The sequence below is a fragment of the Schistocerca gregaria genome, chromosome 3 (genome assembly GCF_023897955.1).
Source record: "Schistocerca gregaria isolate iqSchGreg1 chromosome 3, iqSchGreg1.2, whole genome shotgun sequence".
NCBI classification, from domain to species: domain Eukaryota; kingdom Metazoa; phylum Arthropoda; class Insecta; order Orthoptera; family Acrididae; genus Schistocerca; species Schistocerca gregaria.
Window position 1 is genome coordinate 737,601,807 of NC_064922.1, and position 19,597 is coordinate 737,621,403.

At 39.7% G+C, this 19,597-nt stretch overlaps 1 protein-coding gene across 3 annotated transcripts in view; it reads left to right on the forward strand.

Annotated features, from left to right (window-relative positions):
* Positions 1–19,597, forward strand: part of LOC126354328 (SAGA-associated factor 29) — a 66,688-nt gene that overhangs the window by 42,236 nt on the left and 4,855 nt on the right. For all 3 annotated transcript variants that reach the window (XM_050003891.1, XM_050003890.1, XM_050003889.1), the window contains one exon: positions 8,962–9,190. In XM_050003891.1, coding sequence (XP_049859848.1) covers positions 8,962–9,190 — 229 coding nt within the window. The remainder of the gene's footprint in view (positions 1–8,961; positions 9,191–19,597) is intronic.

Here is a 19,597-nt window from a genome sequence, read left to right on the forward strand (position 1 = left end):
TCTGTCAAGAAATCAAATAGTTGCCAACTGCTGCCAGTCTGCACACGAGGAGTCCTCGCCTAGGAATCTTAAAAGAATGGTGTGTCGGTGATGAATCAGTTGCTCTTCCCCCATTGCAGCTGACCACTTCTTTATTTTATTTATTTATTTTATTTGAGATACATATTCCATAGATCCAGTATGACATGGTTACGCATGGATGTGGAACAAGTCAAAGCAGATACAATATAGGTATCATACAACACAATATCTACTGGTATATTACACATGATAGATGAATGATTCAAAACTGGTACACTACAATAATATATTAGAGATAATAAACAATACAATACAAAAATACAATAGTGATAAAAAAACAATACAGATACAATGACAAAGTAAATAATCTGAATTACTACTCAAATTATTTATCTCTGCTGAATAATTCATCTAAAGAGTAGAAACATTTTTCCTGTAGGAATTCCTTTAGTCTTTTTTTGAATAGCGTTTTATTTTCTTTCAGACACTTTATATTACTCGGGAGTGTGTTAAAGATTTTTGTACTTTTTCTTCACCCCTTTTTGTACCAGAGACAGATTTTTCTATTCGCAGTGCATATCATCTTTCTGTCTTGTGTTATAATGATGGTATGCCTCATTTGTTTCATACAGGGTGGTGCACAAAATGTGTTACCGATTGTTTCTTACACAATTTACGACACACATTAGATATCCTGCTGGGATCTCTACAGCAGTACCAGCGGAGCTTGGAAAAACAAATGAGTTACGAAATGACGTATAATTCACGATACTGCCGCTAGGAGACCAGTAAGCAGTAATGGCTGACAATGGACAACTGACGACACAACAACGGTCGGCAATTTTTCATGAAATGACCAGCCTTGTTGTGACTCAGAGCCGTTTTCAACAACAGTTTAACACACGATGAGTCTCTTGCAAGAAGACCATCCACAGGTTGCACTATAAATTTGTACAGGAAGGACCAGTATTGGAAGTGAAGCAACCTCAACTTAAGCCTGTTTGTTCGCCGGAGAATATTGAAGCGGTATGAGTTGCTGTACAGAGAAGTTCCAGGAAATCGTGTAGAAAGGCAGCAGTGCAACTGGGAATATCCAGACACTCCGTTCAACACATTCTTAAAAGTGACCTCCATACGTACCCATACAAGATGACCTGTGCACAGAAGCTCACTGAAGAACACATGCAGCAGAGACTACTGTTTGCTCAGTGGGCGGAGGATAAGGAAGAAACTCTCAACAACGTTTGGTTTTCAGACGAGGCGCATTTTCATTTAGACGATGTGGTTTACAAACAAAATGTACGCTTTTGAGCCACTGAAAACCCGCAAGTGCTTCATGAACAACAACATTATGTTCCGAGGATTACAGCGCAGGCAGCAATTTCCAGTCACGGACTTATTGGACCCTTTTTCTTTGATGAAACTGTGAACAGCGAGCATTATTTGAGCATGCTTTGCAATAGCTTCATTCCACAGCTTCTTGCTACTGCCTTGCCCTTCAATATGCAGTGGTTGATGCAAGATGGAACAAGACCACTTACTGCTAACACTGTATAAGAGTTTTTACACAAGCATTTTGACATGCGGATAATTTCCCTCAGGTTGCCAGGTCGCTTCAATGATGGACAAAATTGGCCCCCCAATAGTCCAGACCTCAATCCATGTGACTTTTTTTTCTTTGGGAGTAACTAAAGGAAAAAATTTTCGCAAAATGTCCATGTGATTTAATGGAGCTCAGAAGACTTATTCTTCAAGCTTGCAGTGAAATTGCAGAAGACATGTGCCGTAGGGTAATACTAAATTCAGTATTCATTTGAAGGAAGTTAGGAAACGGAATGGTGGACATATTGAGCATGTGGTGAGTTAGAACAAATCTCCATGGACAATTCTTCGTTGTAGTATATGTTCCTTTCAGATTGTATTGACAATAAAGTTTATATTCAAAAACAAAATGGTAACACATTTCGTGTGCCACCTTGTGTATTCAGAGGCACTGAGAAGCGTGAAAGCCATGAGTGAGAGGAGATATTGTGTGTAGTGGTTAATATACGTAACTGTTTAAAAAGATTGTGACATGAGGTTCTTGGAGGCTTTTTCTGGCTTACAAAAAAGTTTTTTGAAAGTGGTGAGTTGCCCCAAAAGATTATTCCATAGCACATCAATGAATGAAAGTAGCCAAAATATGCAGACTTTGATATGTTGATGTCTCCAATTATGGAGATTATTCGGATGGCAAGTGCTGGTGAGCTAAGTTTTTTTAGTGTTTACCGTACGTGGAATTCCTAGTTGAGCCAGTTATCTATGTGAACACCTAGGAATTTTATGCACTGAATGCTCTGTAACTGTTGGCTCTCGTGTGCAATGTTATCTCTTCTGAGCTTATTTAACTGGATTGGAACTGCACGTAATTTGTTTTACTGAGGTTTATTGCTAGAGAATTTGCTGTGAACCAGTTCAGAGCATTTGCAAGTGCTTGGTTGCCATTTATCTCTACGTCGGTGGAGGTTTTGCTGGATGTCACTGTACTTGTGTCATCTGCAAACATTGTGATATTTATAGCATGGTTTGAGGACAGGAGTAGGTCATTAATATATATAATAAATAGGAGGGGACCAATGACTGACCCTTGTGGGACTCTATGTTGTACTGTTCCCCAGTCAGACTCTACCCCTCCTACTTGTAGATTGTTAACACCTAATACTATTTTTTGTTGCCTGTCTTCTAGATATGATCTGAGCCAGTTACCCATTTGTCCGGATTCCATATTGGGCTGCTGCTCCTAAAAGTATTCTGTGATCAACGCAGTCGAAAACCTTAGTCAGGTTACAGAATATGCCAACGGGTATTTTTTCTTGTCAAGGCATTCTAAAACGTTATTTGTAAGTGTGTAAATTGCTTCGGTTGTAGATATACCTGATCTGAAACCAAATTGTTGTTTACTAATTAGTGCAAATTTTTCAAGGTGATTGATAATCCTGACGTATATTAATCTTTCAGAGACTTTAGAAAATGCAGTTACAAGAGAGATAGGAGGATAGTTGGAAACATCTGTGGGATCACCTTTTTTTGTAGAGGGGCTTCACAGTAACATTCTTCATTCTGACAGGGAAGATACCTTGATTTAGAGAGACATTGAATATATGAGGTAGAACTTTAGAGAGTGGCTTTTAGCAGTTTGCTGGAAATATTGTCTACACCTGATGAATTTTTAGTTTTTAGAGAAACTATGTTTTTCTTACTTCTTGCACAGTTATGGTGGCCATACCTATCATGTCTACAAAGTAAGGGATAAGTTCTTTCAGAGTTTTTGTTTCCTTTTCTGAAGAGCCTTTGCATGCTGTTCTCTCAGCAATAGTTAAAAAGTGCTCATTAAAGATTTTAGCTACAGTATCTTGATTTTGAACTAGCTTATCTTCATTGTTAAGAGCAATATTTTTGGTCTTGTTGGGGTAATTTACACCAGTCTCATTTCATATCACTTCCCATATAGTTTTGATTTTATTGGTGGAGTTACTATTTTTTGAGCACAGATACAGTCTTATTGATTTCTGAATGACTGTGTTCAATATTTTACCCTATTTTTTTATAGTTATTTAAAAGGTTAGGGTCATCTGATTTTTTAAAAAAAAAAAAAAAAAAAAAGCAGTGCACATCTCACTCTCTCCTTTGCATGAAATCCTATTTCCAGTGGTAATCCAAGGCCTGTTGGATTTTTTAGTATCGGTTTTATATATACTTTTTGGGAAGATACTTTGAAATATTAGAGCCACTTCATTACTGAAAAGGTTGTATTCGGAATTGGCATTTTCTACATTATATACTGGACCCCAGTCTATGTTTTGGAGACATGATTTAAAGATCTCAATAGTTTCTTCAGTAGATTTCCTAGTAATTTTCCAGTTGGGACCACTATTAATCTGACAAATACTTGAATTGTTAATGGTGAGTCTTTGTCTGTCATGGTCAGAGAGACCATTCAGGTCTTGCCTGACAGCTATATCATCAGTCTTGGTTATGTCATTAAATACATTATCAATTAACAATTTTGCTCATGAAGTTATTCTGGTTTAAAAATTTACAACAGAAGCAAGATTATTTGAGGACATCTAGTTCTCAAGGTCTGTTCTGTCTCTGGAGTTCATTAGGAAATTTGCATTGAAGTCTCCAACAACTATGACATCTCTACTGAGTTTAAATATGTATTTAAGAGTGCATCTAACTTTTTAAAAAAATGCTAAACTTACCTGAAGGTGCCCTGTATAAAGCTACTACTGCTATTTAAGAATTATTTAAAGCCAGCTCTATGGCACACACTTCAAACTGTTGATCTATACAAAAATTCTGCATATTAATTATACTACATATGATGCTGTTTGTGGCATAGATTGCTACTCCACGTTTTTCTATGTACTTTTTTACATTAAGATGTTGCTAAGCAGTAATTATGTATAGCAAATTTTTCAATATCTGACATAACATGATGTCACTAAAGCACAGAACATGGGCACAATCTATACCTTGTGGCTCCTGGATGATAATTAAGAGTTCGTTAATTTTATTGCTCAGGCTACATATGTTTTGATGGTAAAGAGTCAGATTTTAATTTTCAGAACCACTTACACATTTATCCCTAAAAAAAGAAAATATCAGTTGACAGAGTGGGTTTGGAATTTTTCACTAGCCATTTATTCAAGTTGATCTGTTTCCACATAGTGGGAGACTGGTATGAATCATCTTTAACTGGTGTTTTCAGCAGCCATTTGTCCAAAGTCGTCTGTCTATGCCCATTCCTGCAGTCTTCTTATTGTGGAGCACTCATTCTTCGAATGTGTGTGTTTTTAGTATACGTTGCTCCTAGCATTTACGATGATTTCACAAATAATGGACTCTAAGTGACTCTTTCCATGCCAATTGAGGTGAAGGCCACGAGTGGTGTAAAGTTCTTGCTAATATTTTGCATGTTAACCATTTGTACATTTGCATGAGTTAAAAATTTCTGCATATTGACTGTCTGTATATGCTACTGCCCTGTTAACACACGAGAACTGAGGCAAGTCATACCTGTGTGAAATATCGAGAACAATGATGCTTGAGTCATTTAGGTGGTTTAGAGCAGATTTTAAGGCATTAACAGCATGCAAACCATCGTTGTGTGCAACGTCTTTTGCACCATCACAGATTACAATGAAGTCTTTCTTCACTGACTTTCGAGAAATATCGTTTAAAATTGAAAGCACTTGGTCAAAGCGAGTGCCAGGTTAGTAAAATCTGAAACATTTACTTCACTGTTTACACTTTTATTTCATGTGCAAGGCCATTAAGATTACTGTCAGCCATTAAATATACATTTATTCTTCTTGCTGCATTTGTTGTGTTAGTTAAATTAACTGCCATCTTGAATGTTGAATTTACCTTGCTTCTATTTACGAGTGATGGTTTTGTCTGGCGAGGTTCCACATTTTGCTTAATAACAGGCTTTTCTTTCAGATGGTGCCCGATTTGATCATTTGTAGATAGGCCTACCATGTTGAGAATGAGATTTTCACTCTGCAGCGGAGTGTGCACTGATATTAAACTTCCTGGCAGATTAAAACTGTGTTCCCGATCAAGACTCGAACTCGGGACCTTTGCCTTTCGCGGGCAAGTGCTCTACCATCTGAGCTACCGAAGCACGACTCACGCCCGGTACTCACAGCTTTACTTCTGCCAGTACCTCGTCTCCTACCTTCCAAACTTTACAGAAGCTCTCCTGCGAACCTGCAGAACTAGCACTCCTGAAAGAAAGGATATTGCGGAGACATGGCTTAGCCACAGCCTGGGGGATGTTTCCAGAATGAGATTATCACTCTGCAGCGGACTGTGCGCTGATATGAAACTTCCTGGCAGATTAAAACTGTGTGCCCGACCGAGACTCGAACTCGGGACCTTTGCCTTTCGTGGGCAAGTGCTCTACCATCTGAGCTACCGAAGCACGACTCACGCCCGGTACTCACAGCTTTACTTCTGCCAGTACCTCATCTCCTACCTTCCAAACTTTACAGAAGCTCCCCTGCGAACCTGCAGAACTAGCACTCCTAAAAGAAAGTATATTGCGGAGACATGGCTTAGCCATAGGCTGGAGGATGTTTCAAGAATGAGATTATCAGTCTGCAGCGGAGTGTGCGCTGATATGAAACTTCCTGGCAGATTAAAACTGTGTGTCCGACCGAGACTCGAACTCGGGACCTTTGCCTTTCGCGGGCAAGTGCTCTACCATCTGAGATACCGAAGCACGACTCACGCCCGGTACTCACAGCTTTACTTCTGCCAGTACCTCGTCTCCTACCTTCCAAACTTTACAGAATCTCTCCTGCGAACCTGCAGTACTAACACTCCTGAAAGAAAGGATATTGCGGAGACATGGCTTAGCCACAGCCTGGGGGATGTTTCCAGAATGAGATTATCAGTCTGCAGCGGAGTGTGCGCTGATATGAAACTTCCTGGCAGATTAAAACTGTGTGCCCGACCGAGACTCGAACTCGGGACCTTTGCCTTTCGCGGGCAAGTGCTCTACCATCTGAGCTACCGAAGCACGACTTACGCCCGGTACTCACAGCTTTACTTCTGCCAGTACCTCGTCTCCTACCTTCCAAACTTTACAGAAGCTCTCCTGCGAACCTGCAAAACTAGCACTCCTGAAAGAAAGGATATTGCGGAGACTGGCAGAAGTAAAGCTGTGAGTACCGGGCGTGAGTCGTGCTTCGGTAGCTCAGATGGTAGAGCACTTGCCCGCGAAAGGCAAAGGTCCCGAGTTCGAGTCTCGGTCGGGCACACAGTTTTAATCTGCCAGGAAGTTTCATTGCTATAGTGTAGGGTATTGTCAACAATATATTTTTTTAATATGATGGCTTGTGTGGAACTTAAAGAGCCCCCTGTTCAGGCCTGTCATTTCTGTGGGACTCACTGCTTTTTCATAAATAGTGTAACATTCCATGCATGAAACGTCACATTTATTAATACATGGTGTTTCAAAAATGACCGGTATATTTGAAACGACAATAAAAACTAAACGAGCAGCGATAGAAATACACCGTTTGTTGCAATATGCTTGGGACAACAGTACATTTTCAGGCGGACAAACTTTCGAAATTACAGTAGTTACAATTTTCAACAACAGATGGCGCTGCAAGTGATGTGAAAGATATAGAAGACAACGCAGTCTTTGGGTGCGCCATTCTGTACGTCGTCTTTCTGCAGTAAGCGTGCGCTGTTCACATCGTGCAAGTGTGCTGTGGACAACATGGTTTATTCCTTAGAACAGAGGATTTTTCTGGTGTTGGAATTCCACCGCCTAGAACACAGTGTTGCTGCAACAAGACGAAGTTTTCAACGGAGGTTTAATGTAACCAAAGGACCGAAAGCGATACAATAAAGGATCTGTTTGAAAAATTTCAACAGACTGGGAACGTGACGGATGGACGTGCTGGAAAGGTAGGGCGACCGCATACGGCAACCACAGAGGGCAACGCACAGCTAGTGCAGCAGGTGATCCAACAGCGGCCTCGGGTTTCTGTTCGCCGTGTTGCAGCTGCGGTCCAAATGACGCCAACGTCCATGTATCGTCTCATGCACCAGAGTTTACACCTATATCCATACGAAATTCAAACGCGGCAACCCCTCAGCGCCGCTACCATTGCTGCACGAGAAACATTCGCTAACGATATAGTGCACAGGATTGATGACGGCGATATGCCTGTGGGCAGCATTTGGTTTACTGATGAAGCTTATTTTTACCTGGACGGCTTCGTCAATAAACAGAACTGGCGCATATGGGGAACCGAAAAGCCCCATGTTGCAATCCCATCGTCCCTGCATCCTCAAAAAGTACTGGTCTGGGCCGCCATTTCTTCCAAAGGAATCATTGGCCCATTTTTCAGATCTGAAACGATTACTGCATCACGCTATCTGGACATTCTTCGTGAATTTGTGGCGGTACAAACTGCCTTAGACGACACTGCGAACACCTCGTGGTTTATGCAAGATGGTGCCCGGCCACATTGCACGGCCGACGTCTTTAATTTCCTGAATGAATATTTCGATGATCGTGTGATTGCTTTGGGCTATCCGAAACATACAGGAGGCGGCGTGGATTGGCCTCCCTATTCACCAGACATGAACCCCTGTGACTTCTTTCTGTGGGGACACTTGAAAGACCAGGTATACCGCCAGAATCCAGAAACAATTGAACAGCTGAAGCAGTACATCTCATCTGCATGTGAAGCCATTCCGCCAGACATGTTGTCAAAGGTTTCGGGTAATTTCATTCAGAGACTACGCCATATTATTGCTATGCATGGTGGATATGTGGAGAATATCGTACTATAGAGTTTCCCAGACCGCAGCGCCATCTATTGTTGACAATTGTAACTACTGTAATTTCGAAAGTTTGTCTGCCTGAAAATGTACTGTTGTCCCAAGCATATTGCAACAAACGGTGTATTTCTATCGCTGCTCGTTTAGTTTGTATTGCCGTTTCAAATATACCGGTCATTTTTGAAACACCCTGTATAATATCATAAGTTATATACCTTTGAACTTGTGTCACTAATTGACTTCTTTTTCGAGAGGAAACTGAAGTCAAATTAGGAGAAGAGGGAGAGATATTTAGTTGTGCAGTTGTCCAAGGAAGTAACTTCTAATCATATATGTATTACCATTTCAGGAGGCAGGTATTTTATAATGCCATTTAAACTCGGATATTATTACTTATATTATTAAATTAGGTTAGATTAGAAAATGAATTTTTTCTGTTAATTTTTGCACCATTTGTATCAAAAACACTTACAAAATAATATCTTTTTGTAATTCTAGCTGATGAAGATGTTTTTCCAAAAGATATTACACTCATCCCATATTTCATTAAATTACTTCGACAAAAAATGCATAGTTCACTATTTTCAGATGGGAGATATGGTGGCAGCTTTAGTTAAAGGTGCTGAGGAAGGGGACAATTGGATTCTGGCTGAGGTTGTGCAGTTCAACCAGGCAACAAATAAATATGAGGTGGATGACATAGATGAAGAACAGAAGGACAGGCATATTCTTAGTAGGAGGCGTGTTGTTCCTCTTCCTTTGATGAGAGCTAATCCAGAGACAGACCCCCATGCTCTGTTTCCTAAGGGAGCCACAGGTATGTTTCATAATCACACAGTGAAAACATTTACAATTCTCACTTCTTTGGAAAGTAACTTCAATTTAATATGAATGCGGTGTGTATGTTTATAATATTACTAATGTAAGTCATAAAATTGGGTTAAATGATCATGAAGTATACGTTATATACATAATGTGGGCAATGTAAAATGCAGAATACCTGGTGTCTTCAGTGTGGCATGTGAATGTGGCGAAAATCATGTAGGGCTGACAATGCACACCATAGCCAAGCTTTGCATCGAATGTAGCTGGCACATCATGTATGTAAATCTTGAAAAATTAGTGATAATTGTAGCCCTTACTGAAGGACGTAAGGGGCATAAGATCAACTTTGAAAATATGAGGATCCTCTGCCACATATTGAGTTACTATGATTTTGTAATAAAAGAAGCAGCAGAAATTTGCATTTGTAATTCTGTCAGAGACAGCAAAGGACTTGGAAGAGCAGTTGAACGGAATGGACAGTGTCTTGAAAGGAGGATATAAGATGAACATCAATAAAAGCAAAACGAGGATAATGAAATTAGTCGAATTAAGTCGGGTGATGCTGAGGGAATTAGATTAGGAAATGAGACGCTTAAAGTAGTAAACGAGTTTTGCTATTTGCGGAGCAAAATAACTGATTATGGTAGAAGTAGAGAGGATATCAAATGTAGACTGGCAATGGCAAGGATAGTGTTTCTGAAGAAGAGAAATTTGTTAACATCGAGTATAGATTTAAATGTCAGGAAGTCGTTCCTGAAAGTATTTGTATGGAGTGTAGCCATGTATGGAAGTGAAACGTGGACGATAAATAGTTTGGACAAGAAGAGAATAGAAGCTTTCAGAATGTGGTGCTACAGAACAATACTGAAGATTAGATGGGTAGATCACATAACTAATGAGGAGGTATTGAATGGAATTGGGGAGAAGAGGAGTTTGTGGCACAACTTGACAAGAAGGAGGGTCCGGTTGGTAGGACATGTACTGAGGCGTCAAGGGATCACTAATTTAACATTGGAGGGCAGTGTGGAGGGTAAAAATTGTAGAGGGAGACCAAGAGATGAATACACTAAGCAGACTCAGAAGGATGTAGGTTGCAGTAAGTACTGGGAGATGAAGAAGCTTGCACAGGATAGAGTAGCATGGAGAGCTGCATCAAACCAGTCACAGGACTGAAGACAACATCAACAACAACAACTATCTACAAATGAGGCATTGACACAGGAAGGATATGAAGTGCCAAAAATTGATTTTTTTTTCAGTTTTTTCCTGGATAAGCTAGTAACAGCCAAAGTGAACAGCACAGAGAAAGTTGTTAGTCCAATGGAAATTAGAACAGCTTAAAAACATTTCCGCTAGGTGGCTCCTGTAACAAGTACCAGGTTCAACGTGCAATGAAGGCAGTAAGTCCACTCTACACCTAACAAGTTCAACAGTTTAATGCTTGAAAATGACAGAAAATGTATTGTTGAAAATCATTGTGCCTCCAAAGTCATTTCCTTGTAAAATGGTAAGCTTAAATTCTGTTTTTGAGTCATCAGTTTTCTGACTCATTTGATGCGGCCCACCATGAATTCCTGTCTTGTACCAGCCTCTACATCTCGGAGTAGCACTTGCAACCTACGTCCTCAGTTATTTAATGGATGTATTCCAATCTCTGTCCTCCTCTACAATTTTTACCCTCTATAGCTCCCTCTAATACCATGGATGTTGTTCCCTGATGTCTTAATAGCTGTCCTGTCATCCTATCCCTTCTCCTTGTCAGTGTTTTCCACGTGTTCCTTTCCTCTCCGATTCTGCAGAGAACCTCCTCATTCTTTACCTTTCAGTCCACCTAATTTTCAACATTCTTCTGTAACACCACATCTCAAATGGTTTGATTATTTCTGTCCTGGTTTTCCCACCGTCCCTGTTTTACAACCATACAATACTGTGCTCCAAATCTACATTCTCAGAAATGTATTCCTCAAATTAAGGTCTGTGTGTGATATTGAAGACTTCTCTTGGCCAGGAATACCCTTTTTCACCAGTGCTAGTCTGTTTTTTATGTCATCTGTGCTCTGTCTGTCATGGGTTATTTTGCTGCCTCGGTAGCAGAACTCGTTAACTTCATCTACTTATATTATCACTTGTTGCTGTTATCATCAGTGTCCCAGAAGGAACTACTTCTACAACTTGACTGCTTGAACTGATAAATGTTTGAGTGTGTCTCCTCTTAAAATTAGCACCCTCAGCTGGATTCAAACTCCCAGAGAATATTTCCCAATGACTTAAATGAGGCAGCCATTCAGTCAGCTTTAAATGTAGAAATATATTATAATATTCAAAAGGCAATGAGTCATTAAAGGCTATCATAAGTCTGTAGAATGAGCAGACCCTGGGGAGAAGAGTGATTCTCAGTGAAGTAAAAAGGCAAGACTTATTATCAATGATGGACTTTCTCAGCGAAAAGTAACCTGCATTTTACAGAAAATTTTGTCACTAACTAAGAGAGTTTATTGTAGGAGTATTGATTGTGCTAAATTTTCTATTCCAATAATGAATAAACTACTAATTAACCTCGCATTCGGGAGGACGATGGTTCAATCCCGTCTCCAGCCATCCTGATTTAGGTTTTCCGTGATTTCCCTAAATCGCTTCAGGCAAATGCCGGGATGGTTCCTTTGAAAGGGCACGGCCGATTTCCTTCCGAATCCTTCCCTAACCCCAGTTTCTGCTCCGTCTCTAATGACCTCGTTGTCAATGGGGCGTTAAACACTAACCACCACCACTAATTAACCAGTCACACTGTGATTAATCCTCAAAATTCAGTTTTCAGTATATTGAGTGAGTGGATTTCTTCAGTTTGGAATAATTTTTTATAGAAAGTGTCAGTCATCACTAATCATTTTTTCATCTCCTGGAAAATTTCATTTTTGGTACTTACTATCTTTCCCATGTCAACACCTAAATTGGTTCAGAGGTACAGGTAACCATCTCAGTGGTAACTGGAGATAAGACTTGATAATAAGCATCTCCAAAAGTATATAACCAGTAAATGTAGTTCTTAAGCAGATAGAATTCCACCCCTCTAACATGTCTCACTGGGTGGAGATGAAACTTACTGCCTTACTGCCGATTTCCCGCATCTGCATGTGAATCCTGCCCACCAGGTGACATCGCTCCACCAGTAAAATGTAAAATTCCAAATGATGTATCACTCAACCAATAAAATTTGTAGTTCCAACTGATGCGTAATGCTCCCCAGTGTTGATGAGTAATTTTTTCAAAAGCTTAATTACTTTATATTATTTTTTTCACATTACTATTTCTTCATGGCCATGGATATTAAAAAGCTCGGACTTCTCCTTCAGATTCTGCAGTAGATACTTGAAATATAAAAGTCACCATAATATGCCGTTGCGTAAATAAGTCCAACATTTCTCCAATCAGTGTGACATGTATTCTTTCAATACAGTTTTCTTCATGATGAAGTATCTTTCTTTCTCTAGGAACACTGCAGTAATTACTTGACTCACAATCTCAACATAAATATCAGGTTGACGAACTAAAATACAACAGAACAATCAGTTTTTGACAGATCTCTCTGTACGTCATGTGATCACTGTGACCTCATAAGCATTGCCACTGCCTGTTCTTTACTTGGTGGCACACCATGCTTCTCCCAGCGAGGACATCTTGAAGCATAGAACAAATGCAATACCCAGCAGCTACCACAATTCATGGTAATATTGTAATTACCATCCCACCTTGAAGACACATTGTCCATCCTTATCTGCTCACATGCAAAAACAATGACAAAAACCTCCAAACAGTTTTTGATTCCAAAATATTTAAGTAATAACTTATTCCACCTTCTGTGATCATCATCCATTAGCTAATTAGGCATTGAGTAACACATCACTCTGCTGGAGTGATATGTTACATGACTATAAGGGAAGCAGCCATTGCTTCCAACCGTCAGTCATCTCCTAATGAAGATTGTGATTATCTGCAAAAACTTGAGATTTAACTCAGATTTGACCAGAATACTGGGAAGATTGGCACACATATTCTTGTCAGTTTGTCACATCAGCATTGCAAGTAAATGGTTTCATCAACGTGCCTCTTTCTGTGAGCTAACTGGTTGCTTCCCATTTGATTTGCATTGCCATATTTGTTAATGTGGTCAGATAAAATCGGCAGGTATTAAGGAAGTTTGACACAGTTTAGAGAAGAATGAGTATTTTTTAATTTTATTTTAGGCTGAGCCCATGTCACCAGCTACAATAATTGCACATAATGATACATACAGAACATTGGTTTGATTTAATTACAAAATATAAAACACAATTAAAAGAGAATTGAGGTCAACACAGTAGTCTGACTACACCGTTACAGTAAAAGCAATGAAATTTTTTAGCAACAGATGTACTCGTGGAACTAAGTGCTTCCCCAAGAGAAAAATATCTCTAAATTTATCAGATTTCATGAATATATGTACAGTGTCCACGCCTGTTCATTTGTGTGTGTTATTATTTTGGAGCCCCATAGTAAAGTTTCATTGTTCTGGTAGACTCAAACCAATGGGTAGAAGTTTCTTTTCTGACACTGAATAATTCAACTTGTTTTTGTTGAGACTATGACTAGCAAATGGAATCATTAGACTTACACATCTTTCCATATCCCATTCTCTTTGGAACAATTCATGTGTGAGAACATATTCTGATATATCGTTACCAATTTAAACTGTTCATTCATTTTAGAGTGATGGAAAATTTTAGCTTCTAGCACTGTTTGCTTTATTTTGTTTAATACCTCATCTGCACCATCACCACATATCCATTTAACCTATAGTTTTAGTAAGTTTAACATCCTAGGATCATTCGTGGCCTGACCTATTACAAATCTCCTGTAGAAACCAGCTAAACTTAAAAACGATAGTAGCTGTTTCACATTTTACGTTTGAGACAGTACTTGGTGGCTCTTATTCTTTCAGGGTAAAGATGTATTCTTGCAATTTCTAATTTTAATTTTTGTCTCAGGTAGTGCAGGTTAGAGAGTTTTATTGTTTTTCCATTTTCTTATAATAGACATAATGTTCAAAGTAGTAATTTACCTTCCTAAGGATTAGAAACAAGAAGTAAATGATCTGCATGTATTATTAAATCCTCAACTCTCTGCCCAGATATTTATCTCAAGCTTGAATAAAAACTGCTGCTGTAATATTTAATCCAGAAGCAATACCTTAAACTGTTATGACTTACTTTTTGAATAGAAAGGCTGTAAACAGTTTCGATTCTTGAGCTAATGGAACCTGCCACCATCCGTATGTTAGGTTCATTGAGGTAAAGAGTTAGATAATAACTTTCCAATAGGTACAGTTGTATCCCTTTCAGTCTGTGTCCTTATTCAGTTTTCTTGATTCTAAAACCAAATGAACTCTGACTGCTGGTTTCTTAATTACTGACAATTAATTATTATACACACTAAGACTGTGTTTCACACCATTATCAACCATCTTCTAAATTTCTTCCGTAACAGCAGTCCTAAGACTCATGCATATGGAATAAGGTTTACAGAAGAAAGGTTTATACCTCCTCCATCTCAGACTTACATATGTAATCTTTATTTACATCTGGTTTATCCGAAAAAACTTTCTTCTATTCTTATTTCATATTGCACTTTTTCTTCTCAAGTCAGATTATGTGGTTTCTGAGAATTTCAATTTGATACTTTTCTGTAATTCTTGCAAAAGCTTTTCTCGCACACTTGCTACTGTATTATCACCTATCACCTTATACTGCCAAATGAATATGCGATATTTGTTCTTCTGTAAACTACATTCAATTATTTTGAGGAACTACAGTGGCCTCTACACCACGAACTCCTCATACAAACCCTATCCTATCAAAATCTGATACCAGTTTCTTTTCCAGTAACCCATCTAAACATTACAGGATAATTGTGTTTAAATTAAATGTTAAAACATTGTTTGGGAAGAGAGTGTATGAGGTAATAGTGAAAGCTAATTGTGTTTCCTTGTTAATTGGTTTTCCGTTGTTGTTGTTGTTGTTGTTGTTGTTGTTGTTGTTGTTGTGGTCTTCAGTCCTGAGATTGGTTTGATGCAGCTCTCCACACTACTCTATCCTGTGCAAGCTTCTTCATCTCCCAGTACCTACTGCAGCCTACATCCTTCTGAATCTGCTTAGTGTATTCATCTCTTGGTCTCCCCCTACGATTTTTACCCTCTACGCTGCCCTCCAGTACTAAATTGGTGATCCCTTGATGTCTCAGAATATGTCCTACCAACCGATCCCTTCTTCTAGTCAAGTTGTGCCACAGACTCCTCTTCTCCTCAATCCTATTCAGTACCTCCTCATTAGTTATGTGATCTACCCATCTAATCTTCAGCATTCTTCTGTAGCACCACGTTTCGAAAGCTCCTATTCTCTTCTTGTCCAAACTATTTATCGTCCATGTTTCACTTCCATACATGGTTACACTCCATACAAATACTTCCAGAAACGACTTCCTGACACTTAAATCTATACTCGACGTTAACAAATTTCTCTTCTTCAGAAATGTTTTCCTTGCCATTGCCAGTCTAGGTTTTCCTTATTTATCATAATTCCAATTTACCATTTACCATTTACAATTCCAATTTACCATAATTCCAACAACATACATTCACATTATTGGTAGCACGCGACAACAAAACATTTCATAATCATGCTAGAAATTTCTGCAACAACGAAGATGTTTCACGTCCAGAATTGAAATTAATGTCTACTCTTCTTCCGCAAATTTCGCCTGCTGTAATAGATCTTAACCATTCCTTTTGAAGTTCCATCTTTCCTTGCTCAAATAATCACTCACAAGTAGATAGTGGATGTGTGAGTGCGCTACTACCTTTTTTTGTACAAGGGCCTACAAGTCCAATGAAATGTTCTGGAACCTAGCTCCTGCTTCAGAACAGGCATTATTTTCTGGCAACTTGTTCTGTAAAGGCCACTGTGTTGGTCTATTTACATATTCATTGGTTGTATTCTCTGAATTAAATGTTTAATTTCTTTTATTGAATTGGTTATTTATTATTATATTTTTTCTTAATTTTATAGTATTTGCCCTACGTCTTCAGATGATTCTGTTTCCTCCTTGGCTGTATCCCCTTCTAAATAACTGAAGATAAAAATCTACTTTTTTTCATATCTCCCCAACGCTTTGGTAGTGCTCTTGATGAAGTGTGGGATGGACATTCCCTCTGTGATTAAATTCCATACTTGAGTTTATCGCTGATTCTAAATGAAGTTCTTCTAATAATTCTATGGGAAGCCCACAACCTGTATTACTTTTTTTTTTAATTATATGAAGAATTTTATTTAGAGTTGGTGACAAATTTGAGTAAACAGTTCCCAAAATTTAAACATGGAGGGGTTGTCCATCTTACATATTTTTTTCAATATTATGAGAAGGAAAGTTGCTACTCACCATATAGCAGAGATGCCGAGTAGCAGAGGTAGGCACAGCAAAAAGACTCTCCCAATTAAATCTTTCAGCCATTAAGGCTTTTGTGAACAACACACACACACACACACACACACACAGATTAGGTTAGGTTAGGTTGTGTAGTGCTGGAATGGGAACAAGGAAGGGGCTGGATGGGTGAGGACAGTGACAGACGAACGTTGAGGCCAGGAGGGTTATGGGGATGTAGGATATATTGTAGGAATTCCGAAAAGCTGGTGCTTATGGGAAGGATCCAGATGGCACAGGCTGTGAAGCAGTCATTGAAATGAAGGATATCATGTTTGCAGCATGTTCAGTAGTAACAGGGTGGTCCACTTGTTTCTTGGCCACAGTTTCAGTGGCCACTCATACAGACAGTTGGTTGTCATGCCTACATAGAATGCAGCCGCGTGGTTGCAGCTTAGCTTGTAGATCACATGAACAGTTTCACAGGTAGCCCTGCCTTTGATGTGATAGATGATGATAGTGACCGGACTGGAGTATGTGGTGGTGGGAAGATGTATGGAATAGGGGTATGAGCCATGATTGGGAGCAGGGGTTGTGTAAGGATGGATAAGTATCTTGAGTAGGTTTGGTGGACGGCGGCATACCATTGTGAGAGGGGTGGAAAGGATAGTGGGCAGGACATTTCTCATTTCAGGGCATGACGAGAGGTAATTGAAACCCAGACAGAGAACTTAATTCACTTGCTTCAGTCTTGGGTTGTACTGAGTTATGAGGGGAATGCTCCTCTGTGGCTGGATGGTCGGACTGTGAGAGGTGGTGGGAGGAGGTGGTGAGAGATGAAAGATAAGGCATTGGAAATTTGTTTTTGTACACGTTTGGGAGGATAATTACGGTCAGTGAAGGCTCCAGTGAGACCCTCGGTATATTTCAAGAGGGACTGCTCACCACTGTACATTAAATCATCACAGGTGGCTATGCTGTATAGAAGTGACTTTTTTTATGGAACAGGTGGCACCTGTCGAAGTGGAGGTATTGCTGGTGGTTAGTAGATTTGATATAGATGGAGGTACTGATATAACCATATTTGAGGTGGAGGGCAACATCTAGGAAGGTAGCATGTTAGGTTGAGTAGGACCAGGTGAAGCAAATTGGGGAGAAGTTGTTTATGTTCTGGAGGAATATGATAGGGTGTCCTCACTTTCGATCAAGATAGCAAAGATGTCGTCAGTGAATCTGAACTACATGAGGGGTTTAGGATTCTGGGTTTTTTGGAAGAATTCCTCTAGATGGCCCATTGAATAGGTTGGCATAGAATGGTGCCATGCAGGTGCCCATAGCCTTACCCTGGATTTGTTTGTAGGCAATGCCTTCAAAGCAGAAGTAAATGTGGGTGAGGATATAGTTGGTCATGGTGACTAGGAAGGAGGTTGTTCATTTGGAATCCATCAGGCATTGGGAAAGGTAGTGTTCAATAGCAGTAAGGCTAAGGGCATTGAGAATGTTAGTGTACAGGGAGCTGGCACCAATTGTGACAAGCAGGCACCTTGTAGTAAAGGGACACGAACTGTGGAGAGTTGGTGGAGGAAATGGTTGGTATCTTTTACATAGGAGGGTAGCTTCCAGGTAATAGGTTGAATGTGTAAGTCTACAAGAGCAAAGAATGTCTTAATAGAGGTACAATAACTGGTCACAATGAGGTGTCCAGGGTGGTTAGATTTATGGACTTAAGGAAGCTTGTAGAAGGTAGGAATGCATGGAGTGGTAGGAGTGAGTAGAGAGGTGGTCTCTGGAGAAACTAAGGTGGGCCTAATGATTTGAGTAGTGACTGTAGATCCTGCTGGATTACTGGAATGGGGTCACTGTGGCAAGGTTTGTAGGTGGAAGTATCTGACAGCTGGCAGAGTCCTTCCGCCAGATAGTCCTTGTGGTTCAAAACAGTAGTGGTGGAACCTTTGTCCATAGGTAGGATTATAAGGCTGGATCAGTTTTTAGATGGTTGAGTGGCGTTCTTTCTATAGATGTGAGGTTAGTTTGCATGTTGAGGGATTTGGGGAATGATACTGAGGCAAGGTAAGAGGTTAAGAAATTCTGAAAAGTTAACAGGGGGTGGTTTAGGGGCAGTGTGGGTGGATCATGGTTGGCTGGAGGAGTGAAGTTAGGTAAGGTACAGTATTGGTCTTTGGTTGAGTCTGATGGTAGTATTGGTGGCAAAAATAAGTGTTTCCACTGTAGGGTCTGGGAGGAGAGAAGGTCTTTAACAAGTCCTGGCATGATTGAAATTGGTAGTGGGTAGGGGACGTGGGGGAGGTTTGGAGGTTTTTGTAGAGGTGGTGGACAGTGTTACTCCAAGGCGGGAGTAAGAAGTGAGCAGGCTGGAGAGCTTTTTGAGGTAACATAGTGCATGTTGCTCAAGTTGCTGCAGGGCAGGAGTTTCAGTGTGTGTTATGGGTTACAGGAATTTGCGATTGCAAAGCAGGAGAATTTTGCAAATGGAGAGAAATTACTGCAAGGAGGTTTGGGATTGTTTAATATGGTTTAGCAAGACTATGTTGGTGAGGGCTTAGGATTGGTGGAATCTGAACATGTGGAGGTCATCGTGGAAAAAAGGGTGGCAGCTAGAGGTAGGTAATTGGATGGTAAGGGGGGATTGCACGAGCCAAGCAACAATGCAGAAACAATATGTGGGACTGGGATCTGGCTAGGGATAAAGAAACTTTTCTGTATTGATGCAGATGGAAGGAGCAAGAATCCATGGTGGTGGGAAAAATGCAAAAAAAAAAAAAAAAAAAATGTAAATAAAGTAGAATTATGTACGAAAAATTTCTTAGATACACCCAAATAAGTGTGAAAATTCATGAAAAGGATGAAATGGATGAAAAAAGGGGGGAGGGGGGGGACCCGAAATCTGAGGGAGTTGATGATAGTGAAAGGCGAAAACTCACTAAAA